At 39.8% G+C, this 20,206-nt stretch overlaps 1 protein-coding gene across 3 annotated transcripts in view; it reads left to right on the top strand.

Moving 5' to 3' along the window:
• The window catches only part of GUCY2C (guanylate cyclase 2C), an 89,570-nt gene that overhangs the window by 2,295 nt on the left and 67,069 nt on the right, over positions 1-20,206 (top strand). For 2 of the 3 annotated variants that reach the window (XM_066264533.1, XM_066264535.1), the window contains exons 2-8: positions 6,341-6,456; positions 8,576-8,640; positions 12,189-12,404; positions 13,472-13,593; positions 14,990-15,086; positions 17,498-17,615; positions 19,420-19,555. In XM_066264533.1, coding sequence (XP_066120630.1) covers positions 6,341-6,456; positions 8,576-8,640; positions 12,189-12,404; positions 13,472-13,593; positions 14,990-15,086; positions 17,498-17,615; positions 19,420-19,555 — 870 coding nt within the window. The remainder of the gene's footprint in view (positions 1-6,340; positions 6,457-8,575; positions 8,641-12,188; positions 12,405-13,471; positions 13,594-14,989; positions 15,087-17,497; positions 17,616-19,419; positions 19,556-20,206) is intronic. The other variant, XM_066264534.1, reaches the window with a different exon arrangement.

Below are 20,206 nucleotides of genomic sequence, written 5' to 3'. Positions count from 1 at the left end.
TTATTGTTTATCAAATACCTATCATGTGCTCGCTAAGTAAGGTGTATAACCTCTTTAATCACAGCTCTGTAAGGTTGGCATTGTTGACACTTTCCTGGCAGAGTTTAATATCTTTGCAGAAGTCATATAGGTTGTCAGTTTGAAATTAGATTTAAACTCATATCTAATTCCGAAGACTGTGTCTTGCTACTGTAAGCTCTTTACCCACCGTGAACTAATTCTCTTATTAAAATAAGGCAATGGAACATTGTGGTTAGAAAGAGAGATTTGGAATCAAATAGATCTTGGTTTCTACTTTAGCCTTTTATCCAATCATTTACCACCAGTAAACTCAGGGAAATTATTTAAGTTTTCTGTTCCTAATTCCCTCATCTATAAAATTATTATAGATAGTAGTTACCTCATGTGGCTACAGTATGAATTAAATGGGAAAGTTCACATAAAGAACCTAATACACTGACTGAAAATAGTAAGTACTCAATAAATGGAGGTTATTTTGGTTGTTATCACTGGTATTGTTGTTCTTGGGATGTTAATGCTGTAGTTGTTGCTAGGCTGTTGCTGCTGTTAGGTGAATAAGTTTCCAGGCATATAAAATAAACAGTATAGTGTGTAAGATCTTCATCTCTGAACTCATATTACCTGAATTTGAATTATTGCTCCATCATTTACTAATTGAATAAGTTGTTTATTCTCTCAAAATTTCACTCATCTCATTTGTGAAATAGAGTTATAAATGGTGAGGTTGTTGAATGGATTAAATAAGTAGAAAACTTTAGGAAGAAGAAAGAATAGACAATAATGCCCCAATTTTTGCATTTGGTGAAACATTTTATTATTTGGAAAAAATTCTAAAACAATATACTTAAGGGCTAATTAGAAGAAAATTAAGACTTCAAATGTGGGTGAGGTCCAAATGGAAGAGATCAATCTTTTTTTCTTAACACTTAGGAAACCTTTGTGGATTTTGAAGAATAGGTAAGAGTTGATGGGAAACATGGAAAAAGATTTTTTCAACCTTAGAACAATAATTCCTTAAGAATGTATGTTCCTAAAAACGAGGCTAAGAGACATGGACAAGAGTGTGGTGGTTACCAAGGGTGGGGGGAGGGAGGACATGGGAGGGAGGGAGGGAGAGAATTAGGGGGAGGGGGAGGGGCACAGAGAACTAGATAGAGGGTGGCGGAGGACAATCTGACTTTGGGCGAGGGGTATGCAACATAATTTAATGACAAAATAACCTAGACATGTTTTCTTTGAATATATGTACCCTGATTTATTAATGTCATCCCATTACCATTAATAAAAATTTATTAAAAAAAAAAAAAAAGAATGTAAGTTCCATGGCTAAACTACTGGGTACATGCCCTCCATGTGCTGTTATGTGCTGAGGGTGTCGCTTTCCTAGACTCAAGCACTGTATCCAGATTCACTTTAGTACAATCCCATTCTCAAAGCCCTAGATAGAAGATAGAGAATTCTGAGCTCAACCTGTATTTTATGGCATTCCACTCATTGTATCAGGCCTGAGATACCATGTTAGGGTGAGAGTACAGACCAGAGAGGAATAAGAAATAATGCTTGTTGTAATTGTTTTTTTTGTTTTGTTTTGTTTTTGTATTTTTCCGAAGTTAGAAGTGGGGAAGCAGTCAGACTCCCCCATGCGCCTGACCGGGATCCACCCGGCATGCCTATTAGGGGTTGGTGCTCTGCCCATTTGGGGCATTGCTTCATTGCAACTGCAGCCATTCTAGCACCTGAGGCGGAGGCCATGGAGCTGTCCTCAATGCCAGGGCCAACTTTGCTCCAATGGAGCCTTGGCTGTGGGAGGGGAAGAGAGAGATAGAGAGGAAGGAGAGGGGGAGGGGTGGAGAAGCAGATGGGTGCTTCTCCTGTGTGCCCTGACCAGGAATCGAACCCCGAACCTCCACACACCGGGCTGACACTCTACTGCTGAGCCAACTGGCCAGGGCCTAATATTATTTAAAAATTAAATTTAATGGGGTGGCATTGTTCCATAGGAACACATAGGTTTCAGCCTGGCAGGAAAGCTCAGTTGGTTGGAGCATTGTCCCCATACCAAAGGTTGTGAGTTTGATCCCTGGTCAGGGCACATACAGGAACAGATCAATGTTTCTGTCTCTCTCTTTTCCTCTCTCTCTAAAATAAATAAAATAAATTTTTAAGTAATTGCTTATTTTAAAAGTTAAGCTTTGATTTGTTATTCCATGGAAGCCATTCCACTGTTTGAAAAATGTTTAGCATTTTCTCTAGAGACCATTTGGAATTCAGGGTGATAAAAGGGTTAATAAAAAAACCAGTTCACATAACCATAAAATGTAGAGAGACAGCAGCTTACTATAGTGTGTTCTACAGAAGTGGCTCTCAAACTTTTTGGTCTAAATACCTCTTTACATTTTTAAAAAGAATTGTGGAATCTGAAGAGCTTTGTGTATGTAGTTACACTTATCAGCATTTACTCTATTGGAAATTAAAACTGAGAAGTGTTGTAAATATTTGCTTGCTGATTCATTTAAATAACAACTATAGACACTTTATCGGTTAACGTAAATAAAATTTCTTAGTGAAAAAAAAACTATATATATCAAAACGAAAAAAATCAAAGTAGGTGGGAAAAGTATTGATTTACGTTTTTGCAAATCTTTAAAGTGAGATTAATAGAAAAGGGCTGGATTTTCATATCTGTTTCTGTACTTTGTTGCAATAATATATATTATGTGGGCTCTGGAAAACTCTGCTATATGCTCATGATTGAAGGAGAGTGGAAAAGCAAAAAATGTCTAAACATAATTATGAGAATAGGTTCCTGGACTTCCTGAAGGAGTCTCAAGATACCTCAGCAGTCAATGGCCCACACTTGGAGAACTGCTGTTCTATAGCATATTAATCAGGTTCTAGAATCAGACTGTTCCAGGTTCAAAACCCAGCTCCATTTCTATAGAACTCTATTTTCTCATATTTAAATTAGGAAGGTAAATTATTAATTAACCTCATAGGATTCAGGGGGAAATTTAGTTGAAATAATGCATGCAAAAATCCACAACCCAATGCTACGCATATATTTAGTAATAAAAATCATCCAGTTCTATATTATGAATAAATGGGTGAGAAACTGAGTTTCCAGACGTGAAATCACTGGTCCTAGCTCTCATTCAATAGATGTCCATTTCCCTTCTCCCAGACCCTGTGCAGTATTTATACTTGGGTTTTGTTTGTCCTTCATGGCCTACCTTGACCCTAGGATTTTTAAGTGGGTCATCTTCATTGCAGCAACAGGTGGTTGAGGGGGAAAGAGCTAACTTATATGATATATTACCAGCAAAAGTGTGGCCATCTTGCCAATGTCCTGTTTTCATCACGTGACTGTATACTGACCTCCACTTCACTTTCTGACTCCTCTTGCTACTTTCCAACCCCTTTTCTTTTCCTTTTTTTTTTTCTTTTTTTGTATTTTTCTGAAGTTGGAAACAGGGAGGCAATCAGACAGATTTCCGCATGCGCCTGACCAGGATCCACCCGACATGTACACCAGGGGGCGATGCTCTGCCCATCTGGGGCGTAGCTCTGTAGCAACCAGAGCCATTCCAGTGCCTGAGGCAGAGGCCACAGAGCCATCCTCAGCGCCTGGGCAAACTTTGCTCCCATGGAGCCTTGGCTGTGGGAGGGGAAGAGAGAGACAGAGAGGAAGGAGAGGGGGAGGGATGGAGAAGCAGATGGGCGCTTCTCCTGTGTGCCCTGGCCGGGAACGAACCTGGGATTCCTGCATGCCAGGCCGACGCTCTACCACTGAGCCAGCCAGCCAGGGCCTCCAACCCCTTTTCCACCCCAATTTTCTACTATTCCCCACATGCACTCTCCCTCCTCCAGGTCTGCCACAGCCTCACACACACTATTCTTCTGGCTTCATGTAACCTATATTCTCCTTACTGTTAGGAGAATTAAATAAGATAAAGAATATAAAGGGTTGGCACATGGGTCATTGATCCCATATCTTCCATTAATTTTCTCTGACTGGTCTTATTGAATTGATCTCCCCTATTTGGCTAGTCTTACTGAGCAAAGTACTGTCATTTCTTATTTAGATCTCTTACTAAACGAAGTATCAGAATGAGTATCCTTGAATTACACCGCCCCCTCCAAATAAAAGCAAAAGCTAGAATGTTCCTAGTTGGTAGACACATCTCTGAAGTGGCTGGCTATAGAAGTGCAAAGCCATTTCCGTTTTCTGAAAAAGCAAGTCTATGTCTTTTATTTATTATTTATTTTTAGGTGAGAGCAAGGGGAGATAGTGAGGCAGACTCCCACATGTACCCTGACCGGATCCACCAGGCAACCCCGTCTGAGGCTGATGCTAGAGTACTGAGCTATTTTTAGCTCCAGAGGCTGACGTATCCTCAGCACTCGGGTCCATGCTCAAACAGAGCCACTTGCTGCGGGAGGCAAAGAGGAAGAGAAGGAGAGAGGGAGAGGAGAGATGCAGATGGTCACTTCTCCTATGTGTGTGGACCATTTGCCGGGCCGATGCTCTATCCACTGAGCCACTGGCCAGGGCCAAGTCTTTATCTTTTAAAATATCCTAATTTGGATGTTCAGAAGAACAATACCTTCTGTTGTTGATAGTTTCTTTTAAAAGAATTAAAAATTATTACCGTATTTCCCCATATATAAGACGTTCTGATGTATAAGACATACCTTAATTTTGGGGCCTGAAATTTGAAAAAAAGAATGTATTACATAAAGTTATTGAACTCAAGTTTAATTCATCATAAAATGCATACAATTCCTCATCACTGTCAAAACTCCCATCCATTAGCTTGTCCTCAGCTGTGTCTGATGACAAATCACTGTCTTCAACAATGAGTGCAAAAACAAGTGCGAAAAAGTGGGAAATGCAAGTAAAAAAGTCTATAACCACTGTATAAGACACATCCAGTTTTAGACCCCAAATTTTTCCAAAAAGGGTGCGTCTTATACATGGGGAAATATGGTACATTTGACAAACCTGGTTTTTTTTGTTTGTTTATTTTTGTATTTCTCTGAAGTGAGAAGTGGGGAGCAGAGGGACAGACTCCTGCATATCCCTGACAGGGATCCACCCGGGAAGCCCCCTAGGGAAAGATTGTCTACCTATCAGGGGCCATTGCTGTATTGCAACTGGAGACATTCTAGCACCTGAGGCAGAGACCATGGAGCCATCCTCAGTATCTAGGACACATTTGCTCCAGTAGAGCCTTGGCTGCGGGAGGGGACAAGTGAGAGAGAGAAAGAAGAGGGGAGAAGGATGGAGAAGCAGATGAGTGCTTTTCTTGTGTGCCCTGACTGGGGATCAAACCCAGGACATCCACACGTGGGGCCAACACTCTACCACTGAGCCAACTGGTCAGGGCCGACAAACCTGGTTTTAATCCCATTTTACATGTGAGTGAACCTAGTAGAGAAATTAAAATGGCTTGTGCAAGAACACATAGAAAGTCACTCTTACTGCCAGACTAGCAAGTGAGGTTTCCAGGTTTCCTGTATAAGGGCTTCACAGAATATGGAACATCTTTGCTTTGGAATCAAGGATTTGTCCTGAATACTTTTATTGGAAGAAAAACAACATGCAAGAAAAAGAGTTTGGTCAAATGGTCTGCTCTCTCTTTATTGCCTTCCAAAATGTGATGCCTACCAATACCCAGGCATATTAGCATTGATGCTCTTGCCTGCATCTGAAGATGACCCATTATCCAAAGAGCTTGGGCCAGTGTGGGTGGGCACGGTTCACTATGGCTTTGAAGACAAACCACAAAGGTGCCATTGTGTACATTGGCAGCAAACAGAACCGGCATCTTGGGAACATAAAAGAATAGATATAATAATGCCAATGTCATTGTTTTTCTAACCTTCCACAGACATGTATAGGAAACTTGCTAAGTTGAGAGTTATGAAAAGAGGATGAAGAAAATAAAAATGTTCTAAAACTGCATTATGGGATGGTTGCACAGATATATATGTGTGTATGTGTGTGTGTGTGTATATATATATATATATATAGAGAGAGAGAGAGAGAGAGAGACTAAAAGTCATTGAATTGCACACTTAAAATGAGTGATTTTTATGGGGGTAAATTATAAAGCTGTTGAGAGAGGGTCAGAGACAGAGAGAGGAAAAAAGAAGTGACAGAGAGTAATGTAAAAACTCAGGACTCAAATATTCCTCTTCTTGAAAATGGATTTTCATTATTTCCCAGGATCATTTGGCAAAAGATACATTTTATGTCTGATATAAACTACTAAAAAATAACACTGGCTTTCTCTTTTTCCTCATTCCTGGATAACAGACATAAACGTGACTGTGAAGGCAGATTATATCTCTTCGGAGGATGGGATTTATAATGCTAGTGGTGACTGTCGGAGTAGCACCTGTGAAGGCCTCGACCTACTCAGGATCATTTTAGTAAGTGCTTGCCTCTGTAGATAGTGCTCACATCTTTTTGTCACAGGACAGCCATCGTCTGAAACTTGGGCACCTGTCCATGAGCCTCTCTCATGTCATCACTAGCCTTGCAGCCGAGTGATATAAACATAGGGTTCTCTAACTTTATCCCTATATATTTCCCAAGTGATAGGGCCTTCCCAGGAATCCAGGAAAGTGGGCAGAACCTTCGCTATGCACTATCTGTACACTTTCAGTGGTATGGAAGGGAATTATTTTATTTCAGAAAGTTTTATAAATTTGAATGTTGGTTTGTGTTCCTCAAGAAATACCTGAGATACCCTGTTAAAAATATATTCTAAAGCCCTATAGCCAAGATCTCTGTTTCAAGTCATCACCATATGTAAGGTGATATAAGGTCTGAATCTGAAACTTAACTTTAAAGTAATAACTGTAATGTCAAATGATATATATATAACTCCCAAACCCACCAAGAGCTTTATGGAACTAAAGTGTGTTCCAAGCTCTCTAGAAGCAAGTAGGGGTGTGAGACGCCTCCTTTACTACAGAAATCTTAGAAAGGGCTTTCCGTGAAGCAGGGCCCTGGGCACAGAGCCTTGGCTCTGAAGCTTTAATGAATAACATCACAGCGATACAATAGGCTGTACCCATGCCAGGAGGAGTGGCTGATGACAGTAATCATCCTCAATCTTGGGAGGGCAGGGGGTAAACAAGGTATACAGAGGGAGATATAACCTGATTCTCTAAAACCAAGGACAGGATGTTTCTAATCACATTCCCCTTGAGAGATAGTAAAAAAAATAACATTTATCATCAGTCAGCTGGTCACATTGCACTTGCTCTCTTTTAGCCCTACTATGTAGGTCTCCCTAAAATTTGCCCACTCCCTCCAAAGTACCTTCAGATTTAGTTTCTCTCTAATGCGGCCTACAGAACCACTATATGCTCATCTTCCAGTCCCTCCTCCATTCTGCATCCCCCTCTTGATGAAGAATCCAGGTTTCCCTGACTGGTGGTGGTGCAGTGGATAGAATGTCAACCTAGAATGCTGAGGTCACTGGTTTAAAACCTGAGGTTGCTGGCTTGAGCATGGGGTCACTGGCTTGAACATGGAGTCACTAGCTTGAGCATGGGATCGTGGATATAATCCCAAGGTTGCTGGCTTGATCTGGGGTGTTGGCTTGAACACAGGGTCACTGGCTTGACTTGAGCCCAAGGCTGCCAGTTCAGTCTCCCATCAAGGCACCTCCAAGAAGCAATCAGTGCACAACTAAGTTGAGCAATGAGTTAATAGAGGAAAATAAAAAATACCTTTCTTTTATTTTTTTATTCAGTTAGAGAAGGGGAGGCAGAGAGACAGACTCCCACATGCACTCTGACTGGGATCCACCCAACAAGCCCACTAGAGAACAATGTTCTGCCCATCTGGGGTGTTGCTCCATTGCTCAGCAATCAAACTCTTCTCAGCACATGAGGTGGAGGTTATGAAGCCATCCTCAGCTCCTGGGCCAACTTGCTCCAACTGAACCATGGCTGCAGGAGGGGAAGAAAGAGAGAGGGAGGGAGAAGGAGTAAAGAAGCAGTGGTGCTTCTCCTCTGTGCCCTGACCCCTGACCAGTAATTGAACTTGGAACATCTACACACTGGTCTGATGCTCTACCACTGAGCCAACTGGCCAGAGCCATGTAATACCCTTCTTTCCACCCACAAAATTGCCTCTTTCAGACTTCTGTATCCCTTGGCTACCCCTTGCCCAGCCCAAAGCACCATTTGCTGCTTCTTTCTGCTTTGAATTCTAATATCTTTTATAAAAAAAATGATTTGAGAGTGAGAGAGAAAGGAAGAGAGAAAGAGAGAAACATCAATTTGTTGTTTCACTTATTTATGCATTTGTTGGTTGATTCTTGTATGTGCCTAGACTGGGGATCAAATCTGCAACCATGGTGCATGGAGATGATGCTCTGATCAACTGAGCTACCTGGCCAGGGCCTAAAATCTTAAGTGGTCCACTTTTTCACTTTCTGGGAGCCTTCCTCTTGCCATTTCTCTTCTTGTCCTTTGATTTTTTTTTTTTAATTTTAGTTTTAGAGATTAGTTTTTTATTTTTATTTCTCTACAGAATAAAAAAACAATGGGCTGTGCCCTCGTGGGACCCTCGTGTACATATTCCACCTTCCAGATGTAGTAAGTTGTTTGTTTTGTTGTTGTTTTAATGCCACTGTGAATTGAAGTCCAGATGTGATGTCGATGTTTTAATGGTTCATTAAACATCAGTCTAGCCAAGGCAATACAATCAGGAGTGTCCAGGCCCTCATATTTTGCCACATGCCTTCTAACCATCATTCCTTTATCCAGGTAACTCCACCTTTGCATTGTGGGGAGGATGATAATAGCTGTTTAGGTACAGAGACTGAGCTGGAGAGAAAACACAGTAAAGGTAAAAAGTCAGAGAGTCCTAGCTGGAAAACCGGCAAGCGCATTTGGATAATCTGAGAAGCCTAATCAAAGAAACAGTCACAAAAGTATAAGCAGAACATATAGAAACACAAAGAAAAGGACAGCACCCTTAGGTATTGGCAGGGCTCTTTGTTAGCCCTGGGTTTATAAAAGTAAGAAAAGTACCAAGGTTACTCATTTCATAACATTATTTGAGGATAGAAATAACATGTTAAAGTACTTTGCCCAGTGCTCTTATCAGCTTAGAAAGGAGCTTTCAATATATTCTAGAATGAAAACACTTCTCTGTCTTTGGGACAATTGCCCTCATTCCTTGCAATCATTACATTTCATCACTACAAACACTTTGTTCTGCCAGATTATACCTTCTCCCAAACAAGATCCCTCTCATGTGTTACATACAATCTTCCCCTGAATCAAGGATCCTCCGTTACCTACACAGAGAAAACTGTGCTGAAGAGGCCCTTGCAATAGATTTTGGAGGGTAACTGTTAGACCTCTGAAATTTCCATTGCAAAGTGTGTTTCTCATACCTCACACCCAGCTCTACAAACCGACTCAGATGCTCACCATAAACACACCACAGAAGCACTTTTGAGCCCATCTTCATACCAAAATGCAGACAAATACAGAATCTTACTTTCTTTCACTCATTCTCTATTGTCATCTTGTACAATCCCTTCTTGATAATGCTGTGGAGTGCACCCAAAGGAAAAGGAGGATTAAGAAAATCGACTCTCTACTTATGAGGATTTTCCATGTGCAAAGAAGCATTTTAGTTGTATTGGAATAGAGAGAATAAGGAAAAACACAGCCCCTACCTGGTGACCTAGTGAAGATGACAAGGACACTGCTGATCAATACAAGTCTGAGTGAAATGAGTTTCATCAGAGAAGTTTATCCAGATGGTCTGGATGCACAGGAAGAAAGGGTCACCTCTGGTTGGGAGAGTTACTCTTCAAGAAGGGGACGACTTCCCAAAGGCAGTGGTATACAAGTTGCATGTTGAAGAATAGGTAACATTTTAATGGCTAAAGATGAGAGGGTAAGTATCCCAGCCAGGCAGAGGGAGAAGTAAGTATAAAAACAAAGAAACAGTAAAGTACAGAAAATTTGTTAAAGTCTGTACTAACTGGTGTGCAAGGGCTGTGTAGGAGAATAATAAAGATAAAACTAGAAAACTTCAGTAGGGCCATATGGGGAGGTCATGAGTTCCAGGTAAAAGAGTTCTATTTAATTAGATTATTAGTTATATGTAATTTGTTGTATTTAATTAGATATAGTTGTATTTCACCAACCATTAAGGTTGAACTGGGAAGTACCATAAGAAGCAGCTCAACTTTGGGAAGAATAATTGACAACAGTATATAAAAAAGACCAGAACACATAAGGAGAAACTGCTAACAGGGAAGTCAGCAGGGGGGAGAAAGGCCTGTTCAGCATGAAAGCAGCTGACGTGGACAGGGAGAAGAGCTTTTAAAGACACTTATTTATTTGTTTGTTTATTTATTTATTTTGCTTTTAATGATACGTAAAGGTAGACTCAATAGTATTTGGTAACCGGGGGTTGGGGTGAGCAATGGAAAGCAGTCAAAAAGGCTTTGTGATCTCAAAACACTAAAAGAAATGGAAAAATCAGGATAAGAAACAACTTTGAGAGTGAAAATAGAAGAGAAATTGGGCTGTAGACATGGCATATTTGAGGTGAAGCAGAACTCTCAGTGAAATCTCTCCGTGGAGCACGGCAGATGGAAGGGGACCCCCTTTATCAAATGCGTGTGAACCAGGTCGGCTGGAGATATGGAGGTGAACAAGCAAGACATGATCCTTGACTTGAAGCTTGCAGTCTAGTGAAGGAGACAAGTACTCTCCCAAATAATTGCCTGGTCTTAGGTATCAAGGAAAAGTTTCCTGACAGATAAAGAGATGTTTAATCTAGGACCCAATGGATGAGTAACAGCCAGCCAGGCAAAGGGGGCAGGGCCACAGCTTCCCCGGTATGTGAGGCCCTGATTGAGAATGAAGCCCAATCTGTTTAAGGAACTACAAGAAGGCCCCATGCTAAGGGAAGGAAGGAAAACTCTAAAATCTTCCTCTGATGTCTGCTCAAAGGCAGAGGCGGATTAAGGTCGGTTGAGGCCCCCAGGCACAGAAGAAAATATTGGGCTCCTTAAAAGAGAGAGAGAGAGAGAGAGAGAGAGAGAGAGAGAGAGAGAGAGAGAGGGAAAATAAAAATACACGTTAACCATATTTTTAAATAATAGAAAATACTATATACTATTAATGTTAAAATTGCACATATGAAACCAAACTTGGTGTCATCAGAAAAAAGTGTGAAGTTGGGGTTTTGCAGAGTCCTTCAGAAGTCGGGGCCCAGGGTGCACCCAAGTGTGTCCACTGTTAAATTCGCCTCCGCTCAAAGGTAGTTCATGGAAGAGTCAGAAACAATGCAATGAAGAGAGAAAAAAAGTGTAGAGGACACTCTTTGGACTTTCTAATTGTGGTAGCTGTAGAGGCCCATATCTTCTATTTTCTTATCCCCACTCCCCAAAGATCACTTGTCCCAGCCTGGATGTTATGACATCCCATATGACAACTCATTTTAAAATAAGTCAAAGTAACCAACCCACAAAAACATGAAGACACCTAGAGCATTCTTAGAACATAGCATATGCTCAGTAAATGTTTGGAAGCTCACCAGTGTGAGAGGGTCACCTATCTTTTTTTTTTTTTTTTTTTTTTTTTTCTGAAGCTGGAAACAGGGAGAGACAGTCAGACAGACTCCCGCATGTGCCCGACCGGGATCCACCCGGCTCGCCCACCATGGGGCCACGCTCTGCCCACCAGGGGGCGATGCTCTGCCCATCCTGGGCGTTGCCATGTTGCGACCAGAGCCACTCTAGCGCCTGGGGCAGAGGCCAAGGAGCCATCCCCAGCGCCCGGGCCATCCTTGCTCCAATGGAGCCTTGGCTGCGGGAGGGGAAGAGAGAGACAGAGAGGAAGACGCCACGGAGGGGTGGAGAAACAAATGGGCGCTTCTCCTGTGTGCCCTGGCCGGGAATCAAACCCGGGTCCTCCGCACGCTAGGCTGACGCTCTACCGCTGAGCCAACCGGCCAGGGCGAGGGTCACCTATCTATATAGCACACCTGCTTGCATGATCCTACTTCTCTCCTACCATTTATACCCACATGCTGAAACAGGTTAAGGAGGGATCTTATTTGTGCTACTTAAGTTAATCTTGATATTGACTTTTTTTATTCCCTCTTGGCATAGCCTTGACACACATATGGACTATCCCATGATTTCAGTGGGAAGTTTTGGATTGACATGTGACTACAAAGACACTTTAACCAGGATGATGTCTCCAGCTAGGAAGTTGATGTACTTCTTGGTTAACTTTTGGAAGGCCAATCATTTGCCATTCAAAACATTTTCCTGGAACACTGCATATGTTTACAAGAATAATAATGAGACTGAGGACTGTTTATGGTAAGTAGAATTATTTACATTCTCTGGAACTTGCTACGGAGAGATGCCATTGACTCAGGCAGGCCACTGGTTATTATCAGATGCACCTTCCTTCTGCTACAATATCAAGAGTAGACACCAGCCCACTTTCTTACACATAAATAAAAGCAGTGTCAAAGGAAACACAGTATCATAAATATAATCACATATATTGCATTTTCAACACTCTTCCTAGTTTTCAAAGTACCTTCAAGGTGGTTTTATTGATTTCCCACAGTAAACCCTCTGAAGAAAAGAGAACAGGTAATTATGATCCCCATTTTACAGATAAGGAAAATGAAAATGGTGAAAGATATAAAACCAGAGAATGTGCATTCTGCCTATACCTACCATTAGTTAGAAATAATTTCATAGTTTTTCAAAGGAATAAGCTGGAGGTGGGGGTGGACAGAGAACAAAGTAAGAGACAACATTGCTAAAATAAAATTGCAAGGTGCACTCACCTTCAGCAAAGGGTTGGGTTATTGTTTGTACCTCCAGAGTGCTGTAGTCCTCTCCACATAAGTATGGAGCAGACTGAAATGGGGCACCACTGAGATTGCACACCCACAAGAATCAACCCAAAGGCCTCATCCTAGAAACTTTGTAGTGAATTTAGACCACACATAAGTTCATCTCACACAGAAGGAGAAATTATTCCTATCATCTTTAAATTTTTGTAGTATAGATTCAAAGGTTTCAACTTATCTGTGTTAATGGGGCTGGTGTATAGAGCAGAGTAGAATCTTCCTTCTGCAAATAGCCAGAAACCATTATAAAGGACTAGCCAAATCTCTACTAGGTATACATATACATGAAGATTCCTAAAACTTCCTTGATACTTTCACTAAATCAGATGTCCATAATCATGAGGTTTGTTATCTATTATGTTAACAGTGGAAATAAATTTTAGATGAACAAGTCCCAGGACAGATCTGTAAACAATGAGCAAATTGCACAATGAACAAGCTGGTTTCTCATAGTCTCTCTCTCTCTCTCTCTCTTTTATTTAAATTTATTTATTTATGTATTTGTTGTTGTTGTTCTAGGTACCTCAATGCTCTGGAGGCTGGAGTTTCCTACTTTTCTCAGCAACTTAGCTTCAAGAATATGTTAAGAAAAGAGGAGGAGTTTAGGGATATTTTAATGAAGCACAATAGGAAAAGCAATGGTAAGAAGATATAAGAATCACTTTAGACCAGCTTTTTATCCACAACTACCACTTCCTTATGTGTCATTTTGACAAATCTACCAAACAGAGTTGTCATCATTATCTCGACTTATTTTTTTTATCTTTTGGGAGATCTGTGGTTACATTCAGCTCCATTGCATTGTTTTTTTTTTTTGTTGTTGTTGATTAAAACTTTATCCTCTGAGAAAAATTTTAAAATTAATGTTGAGCAAATATATTAACTTTAAGAAAGTAATGGCAATGTTAAAATCCAACTTTTATAAACCAAAATGATATCACGACCCATCATCCAATATTTTATTGGGTTTGTGACAATTCTTCAAACAGAGTCTGAACTCTGCTCCCTTCGTGACTAAAAGGATATGTTTACTGATATCTAGCCTCAGGCGAAATTACAAAAGTAAGCAAAGTATCTCATCTGCCCAACAATCTCCCATCTCTGAGTTACAGGTCAAGTGTGAAAGGCTAATGGGATAAAGTCATCCTCCTAAATTATTAGGTGATTTGCTTCACTTCCCATAGAATTCTTTTTATAAATAAGAATATATCATGAGTAAAGGAATCAACTGTGGGAACTTGCTTTGGGAAAATGCTTGCTTGGCAGGATTTTTTGGTACACTCAAATCATTATCTACTGTCATTATTAAGCATTTACCAAATTAAGAAATTAATATTTGCTAAACATTGACCAAGATATGAGAAAAAAAAGTATTAAGTTACTGATGTCCCTAAAGGGTTTAAAATTCAACTGGGCAACATAATACATTAAAAAAATCTAATGAAGTATCCCCCAACTCCTTTTACTCATAAAGTCATGCATTTTGAAATTCTAGCTGCAATTATAGAATCTGAGTGGCCTCTATCACTGAAATCACTAAGTTCTGAGTTAGGAAGCTACAAAGCCCACAAGGAAAGTTGCTTAGGAAAGCTTCATCAATTCTTACATTAACTTATACTATATTTTTTCCAACCACTCTAAAAATGGTGAGGTGAAAGTAGTTATCAATGAAAATAGTTTTTGTAATGGTGTAATGGAACAAGCACTGAACCAGACTCATAAAACTTGAATATTAGAGTTACCTCTGACATCTACTAGTTCTTTAACCCTGTGACTCTTAGCGTTGATCTCCCAAAACCAATAAAATTAAGGACATGAACTAGATCATTCTTTTTAGGATTCTATTTAGCTCTAAGATTCTATCTGACTCGATGACTAAAATTTAAGAAAAGGAGCAGTAGAATTTGAGGAGTTGGTGTTAATTTTAAAACAACATAGCATAGACATACTGGGTTCAAATTCAGGAACCTGCTTCCTTCGCTGTTTATGTGTAGACCATTGTATATTTCTCTCCTTATCTTGCTCTCTCTCCTCCAGTGATTGTTACGTGTGGTAAACCAGACATCATCCACTCCCTCAAGGGTGACCGAGCAGTGGCTGAAGACACTGTCATTATTCTAGTGGACCTATTCAAGTAGGTGTACTATTTGGAAGGACTCTTCTCCTTTCAGAAAGAAAATACTCCAAAGATTTCCAGAAGATGCATTCTCTTTTCTTCTGCTTCACACAGCCTCATACAGGGTTTAATATGATGATATTATATATTTCAACCTATGTTTCATTCTTTTGATATTATACCCTCATTCTCATTTAATTAATCATGGCCAGTAGAGATGTATTCCTTTGATAACACTATCATGTCTAAATACCAAAGTTTTTTGAAAATCCCATTAAACCCCCATGTATATTTATCCTGGTATTCAGCTTCATTTTTAAGGTCTTTTCCCAGGCAGTGATAAATCATTTTGTAACCCAATAATATTATTTATGAAAATGTGTGTCCTATTTGTGCCTTCAATTGCTAATGGCCTTTGATCCTAGGTTATTTTTACTTCAGCCACTTTTGGTATAGAAAAAGTTCCAGTTAAACAAATCTGATTTATACAGTTATTCTTTGCCTGCTGTAGCAATCACTGGAACTAAGGAGAGAAAATTCTAGAAAACGGAAATCACTTTTTATCACATCCCTCATTTTACCACTTATCTTCTAATGTGGAGACCCACAAACTCACTGGGCCAAGGTCATGTTTGAGTCAGATTAAGCTTATTGCGGGTGTCACTGCTGTGGCTGTGCCCTTTGCCCCATCAGCTAGATCACATGGCTTCACTTATCTGACTTGATCATTAATTATTACCTGTCTGTATTCAGACCAGAAGTTATTACTGCGTTAGCTCTTTCCCATACTTGCCTAGTTATTTAACCCACACTAAACATACTTTTCACAGTGGTAAGAGAGTTCACATGGGAGCCACAGGCCTGTTTGACCACAAGTTGTTCATGATGATAATTTAATCAACCAATTTAACTTTTTGCTGCAGAATATAAGAAGGAAGGAGGCAACTTATCAACATTTTATTCCTACAACCACATTGATAGCTGCTTTTAGTAATTGTTTTGCCCTCTAGAAAGAATCTTCAATGTATCTGGGTTGTAATTTTACTCTTAGCCAATCCTCAGTCAGCCTCCAAGGTGTTGGCAATCCTTTGTCACTATTCCCAAAGGACACCTGGCTATGTTTTGGGAAAATCATGAGATTTCTTTGAAACTAGACATACTTGGGTTGTAATTCTAATTCTGACACTTCTAGTTCCCTTGACACTCGAGTGTTAGTATTTTGAGATTAAATCTGTTTATTTGTGAAGTGAAAATAAAAATGTCCACTTTGATAGAGTGTTGGACTGGGATGCAGAGGACCTAGGTTCAAAACCCCAAGGTCGCTGGCTTGAGCACGGGCTCATCTGGCTTGAGTGCGGGCTCACTGGCTTGAGCGTGGGCTCACCAGCTTGAGTGTGGGGTTAATGGCTTGAGGATGGGATTATAGACATAACCCCCTGGTCACTGGCTTGAGCCCAAAGGTCACTGGCTTGAAGCCCAAGGTCGCTGGCGTGAGCCCAAGGTTGCTGGCTTGAGCAAGGGGTCACTAGCGCTGCTGCAGCCCCCTGGTAAGGCACTATGAGAAAGCAATCAATGAACAACTAAGGAGACTAAGGAGCTGCAACAAAGAATTGTGCTTCTCATCTCTCTCCCTTCCTGTCTGTCCATCCCTCTCTCTGTCTCTCTCTGTCTCTGTCACACACAAAAAATGTCCACTTTGTAGGGGTACTTTTAAAATTAGATATGATAATATGACCAAAAATTTTGACAAGGTTCTCAGTTCTTGGATGTGTTCACCTACTGTTTGAATATTAAATGATGGTCAGCCCAGGTATAGCAGTTCAAACATGTTAGATTCATTTAAATGATTAAGAAGCTTAGATACCATTTACAGTGCGATCTCAGACATTATTAAGAGTTCACCGTGTGTCAAGTATTATCTTGGAGTGGAGGATACAAGGATATAAGCAAATGTCTAGAAGTTTACAGTGTTAGAAAAAAACATTTAGCCTTTCTATTCTTAAGTTTCACCATCTGAAAAGTAATTTTCATAAAATTTCTCTATATCATATTTTAATATCTCTAAATTGCTATGAGCACTTAAGAAAAAGACAGGTATAATAAATCAAGGGTCATTAAGTCTTGAAAGGAAGCTCGAGCTCACATGTCCAGAACCCAGAAAAATCTCCCCCAAAGTGGTATCTGTCTTCTGATCTTCTTCTCCCTTTGTGTACATTAAGTACAGCTGCCTATGTTCTCTTACTCAGCTTAGCGGGTGTAGAAGAAAATAAGCCTGTCTGGGAAAAGCAGAAAGTTTTACAGGTTACTGGGAAATATAAAATGTTTTAAACTATTGCAAAGCTGATGCTATAGTTTGTGTAAATTCTAGAAGCTCCATCTTTATTTTGGAGCATCCTAATTTTCCTGAGAGACTTGTGCTTTTATTGCAGTAACGACTACTTCATGGACAATGTCACAGCCCCTGACTATATGAAAAACGTCCTTGTTTTGACACTGTATCCGAACAATTCCATCTCAAATACCTCTTTCTCCCAGAATTTGTCACTGGTAAGTTTTATATAGTCATACCATTATCTTCTTTGTCAAGGTTAAGATATTATTCTACTCTATGGGACTCAAATTCTAAGATGAACAATTATTATTATTATCTTCACTTATTCCAATTTACTCAACAAGTATGAACTGAGACCAGCTGTGCGTAGTAGCAGGAATTCTGCTATTAAAACTCTTACAGTGAGTCAGTGTGCAGGCCGGAGCAGCACTACCGTTCACACTCCTGTCACATAAGAATGAAAGTGACGGTGTGGGAAGACAGAAGAAGCCCTGTAACTTAGGGGAGGTAGAAATTAAACAATATTAAATAAATGAAGTTTTCTACATCTTAAAACAACTTTCTGCTGATAACAATAACAAAATTATACCTTTAGAGATATATACAAGGGTGAGAAAAGGTAGGTTTACGGTTGTTTATATGGAAAATATAATAATTAATCAATAAAAATACAAGAATAAACTGTGTTTTGCATACTCAAAACTGTAAACTTACATTTGCCTATCCTGCATTCCTAAGTAAAGATGTTGTCCTCTGTTGTAATTAGAATAACATTGTCCACATTTGTTCAGGAGAGTCCTTGTTTATTCCTCTTATCCCAGCCTCCCATCTGGTTTAATATTTGTCTCCCAAAAAGGATGCTTCAATTGAGCGTGATCTAACATCAATTGACTCTAACATCACAGTGGGCTTGGTCACTGCACATTAATGTGATCACATTCATTAGACGCAGTCTGCTGTCAAAGACAGCTGAGAGCAGGTTTGGAGTGGGAAGAGGAGGGAAGGAGCAGTCGTGAGGACCCTGAACAGTTTTGGGATAGTGAGCAAAGGCCAGGCGCAAAGAGCTCTAAAAGGAAAGCTGGGTACCTTTAGGAGTTTCACAGTTTTTCTTAGACTGGTAGTAGTTCTATGCCTTCTGATTCACAACCTTGCCAAAATTAGGGGCTATGCCCTTTTTTGGATGGGTCTGGATCTTAACTAGATTTTTTGCATCTCATAAAATGATGATTTCAGTAAAAGACCCTAAAACCAATGGGAGGTGTTTTATTTTTTCCTTTTTATATTTTCTAGCATATATACAAACTTGCAGGTGTAGTATTCAGATATCACTTGCATAGCTTCTAGGTTCTGGAAAAAGTGTGATTCTTCATAGGTGGGCAGTCCAGAATTCCCAACTAACAGAACTCACTTGGTCTCAGAGGGACACGGAACTTTTAACCCATAGCCTAGCTATGTGAGGACCAGCGTACAACTATTGCAGGGGAGTTTTGACCCTCTCTTTTTTGTTCTTCTGGGCAAACATTTGTGGCCTGAGGAAACACCCAATCAGAATCTTCAAAGCAAGTTTAGTGGTATCATCCATTCAAAACTCCTCCTGCCCATTCAGGATACTCAAAGGCAGGGGTATGTTTTTGTGGTTGTGCTCCTTTATTCTTTAATGAAAATATTAAACTACAAGCATTATTTTTGTATAAAATCTTATAAGAATTATGTAAATGCTTTATGTTGACTTTCCTGGTTAAAATGATATATTTTATCCTCGTGAAAAGTAAGTACAACTACTTTTAGTTACTTTCCTAGAGGCAGTGTCTCATTCTATTGATCCCAAGAGAAGACAGAATTGTGACACAGGATTAATAAAATATTTTCCAAAATTCTCCTGTAATATTATTTCTACAATTCCCCTAATATTCATTTACCTTTCCCATGATCCTACTGACCCTAAGAACATGTTGCTTCAGGTTCAAGACCAGAATCTCTTTTTTGGAATTCATTTAAAATTTTTTCTTTCTTATTCAGGTTTTAACTGACTTTTCTCTTGCCTATTTGAATGGAATCTTGCTCTTTGGACATATGCTAAAGATATTTCTTGAAAATGGAGAGGATGTGACCGACCTCAAATTTGCACATGCTTTCAAGAACCTCACTTTTGACGGTACTGGTGACGTAATAGCAAACAACAACACTTAACTAACACTTTCTATAGAAAGCCACAGAAATATGGACTTAGTGGGTAGACTTTGGGAAGCAAAGAGGGTGGTTGGCAATAGATAAATAAATACCTTTGAACTTAGTTGGAGGCAAACATTTTATAGATTTGGGTGTGCTCTGATCAATAACTAGGCCCCAGTTTATGCTTTAGAATTTCAGAATCTATGAATATCAAAGAAAGAACATGTAGCTCAAGCCCTGTAGTTATAAACAAGCTCATCACAGGTTATTCTGGGCTGTGATGTCCTGACTGTTCTAGGAGATGAGCAAGAAGAAAAATATCTGTGGTTTGGTCTTGGTTCTTCCCTATCTCTCTTTCTATCCTTTGGAGGGCAGGGACCCTGTGGGACCCCTCTGACTCAGCCTTTCACAATGCTGCCAGCTAAAACTTCTCAACACATGTCCTTCTGAACCACAGGATCAGCGTTTCCTTTCCACACAAGCTCCTACTGAAACCCCTTTTATTTTCCAGGTCTCAACCAGATACTATGAAAAAAAATTTTTTTTAGGTTAATGTATATTAAATAAAAGACAAATGATAGTTGAGTTCTCTAACTTGCCATACATCTTTACTCTGAAAAATCTTTATCCTACT

The sequence above is a fragment of the Saccopteryx bilineata genome, chromosome 1, assembly GCF_036850765.1.
Source record: "Saccopteryx bilineata isolate mSacBil1 chromosome 1, mSacBil1_pri_phased_curated, whole genome shotgun sequence".
NCBI lineage: Eukaryota > Metazoa > Chordata > Mammalia > Chiroptera > Emballonuridae > Saccopteryx > Saccopteryx bilineata.
The sequence above is the reverse complement of the archived record's forward strand: the minus strand, read 5'-3'. Positions and strand labels throughout refer to the sequence as shown.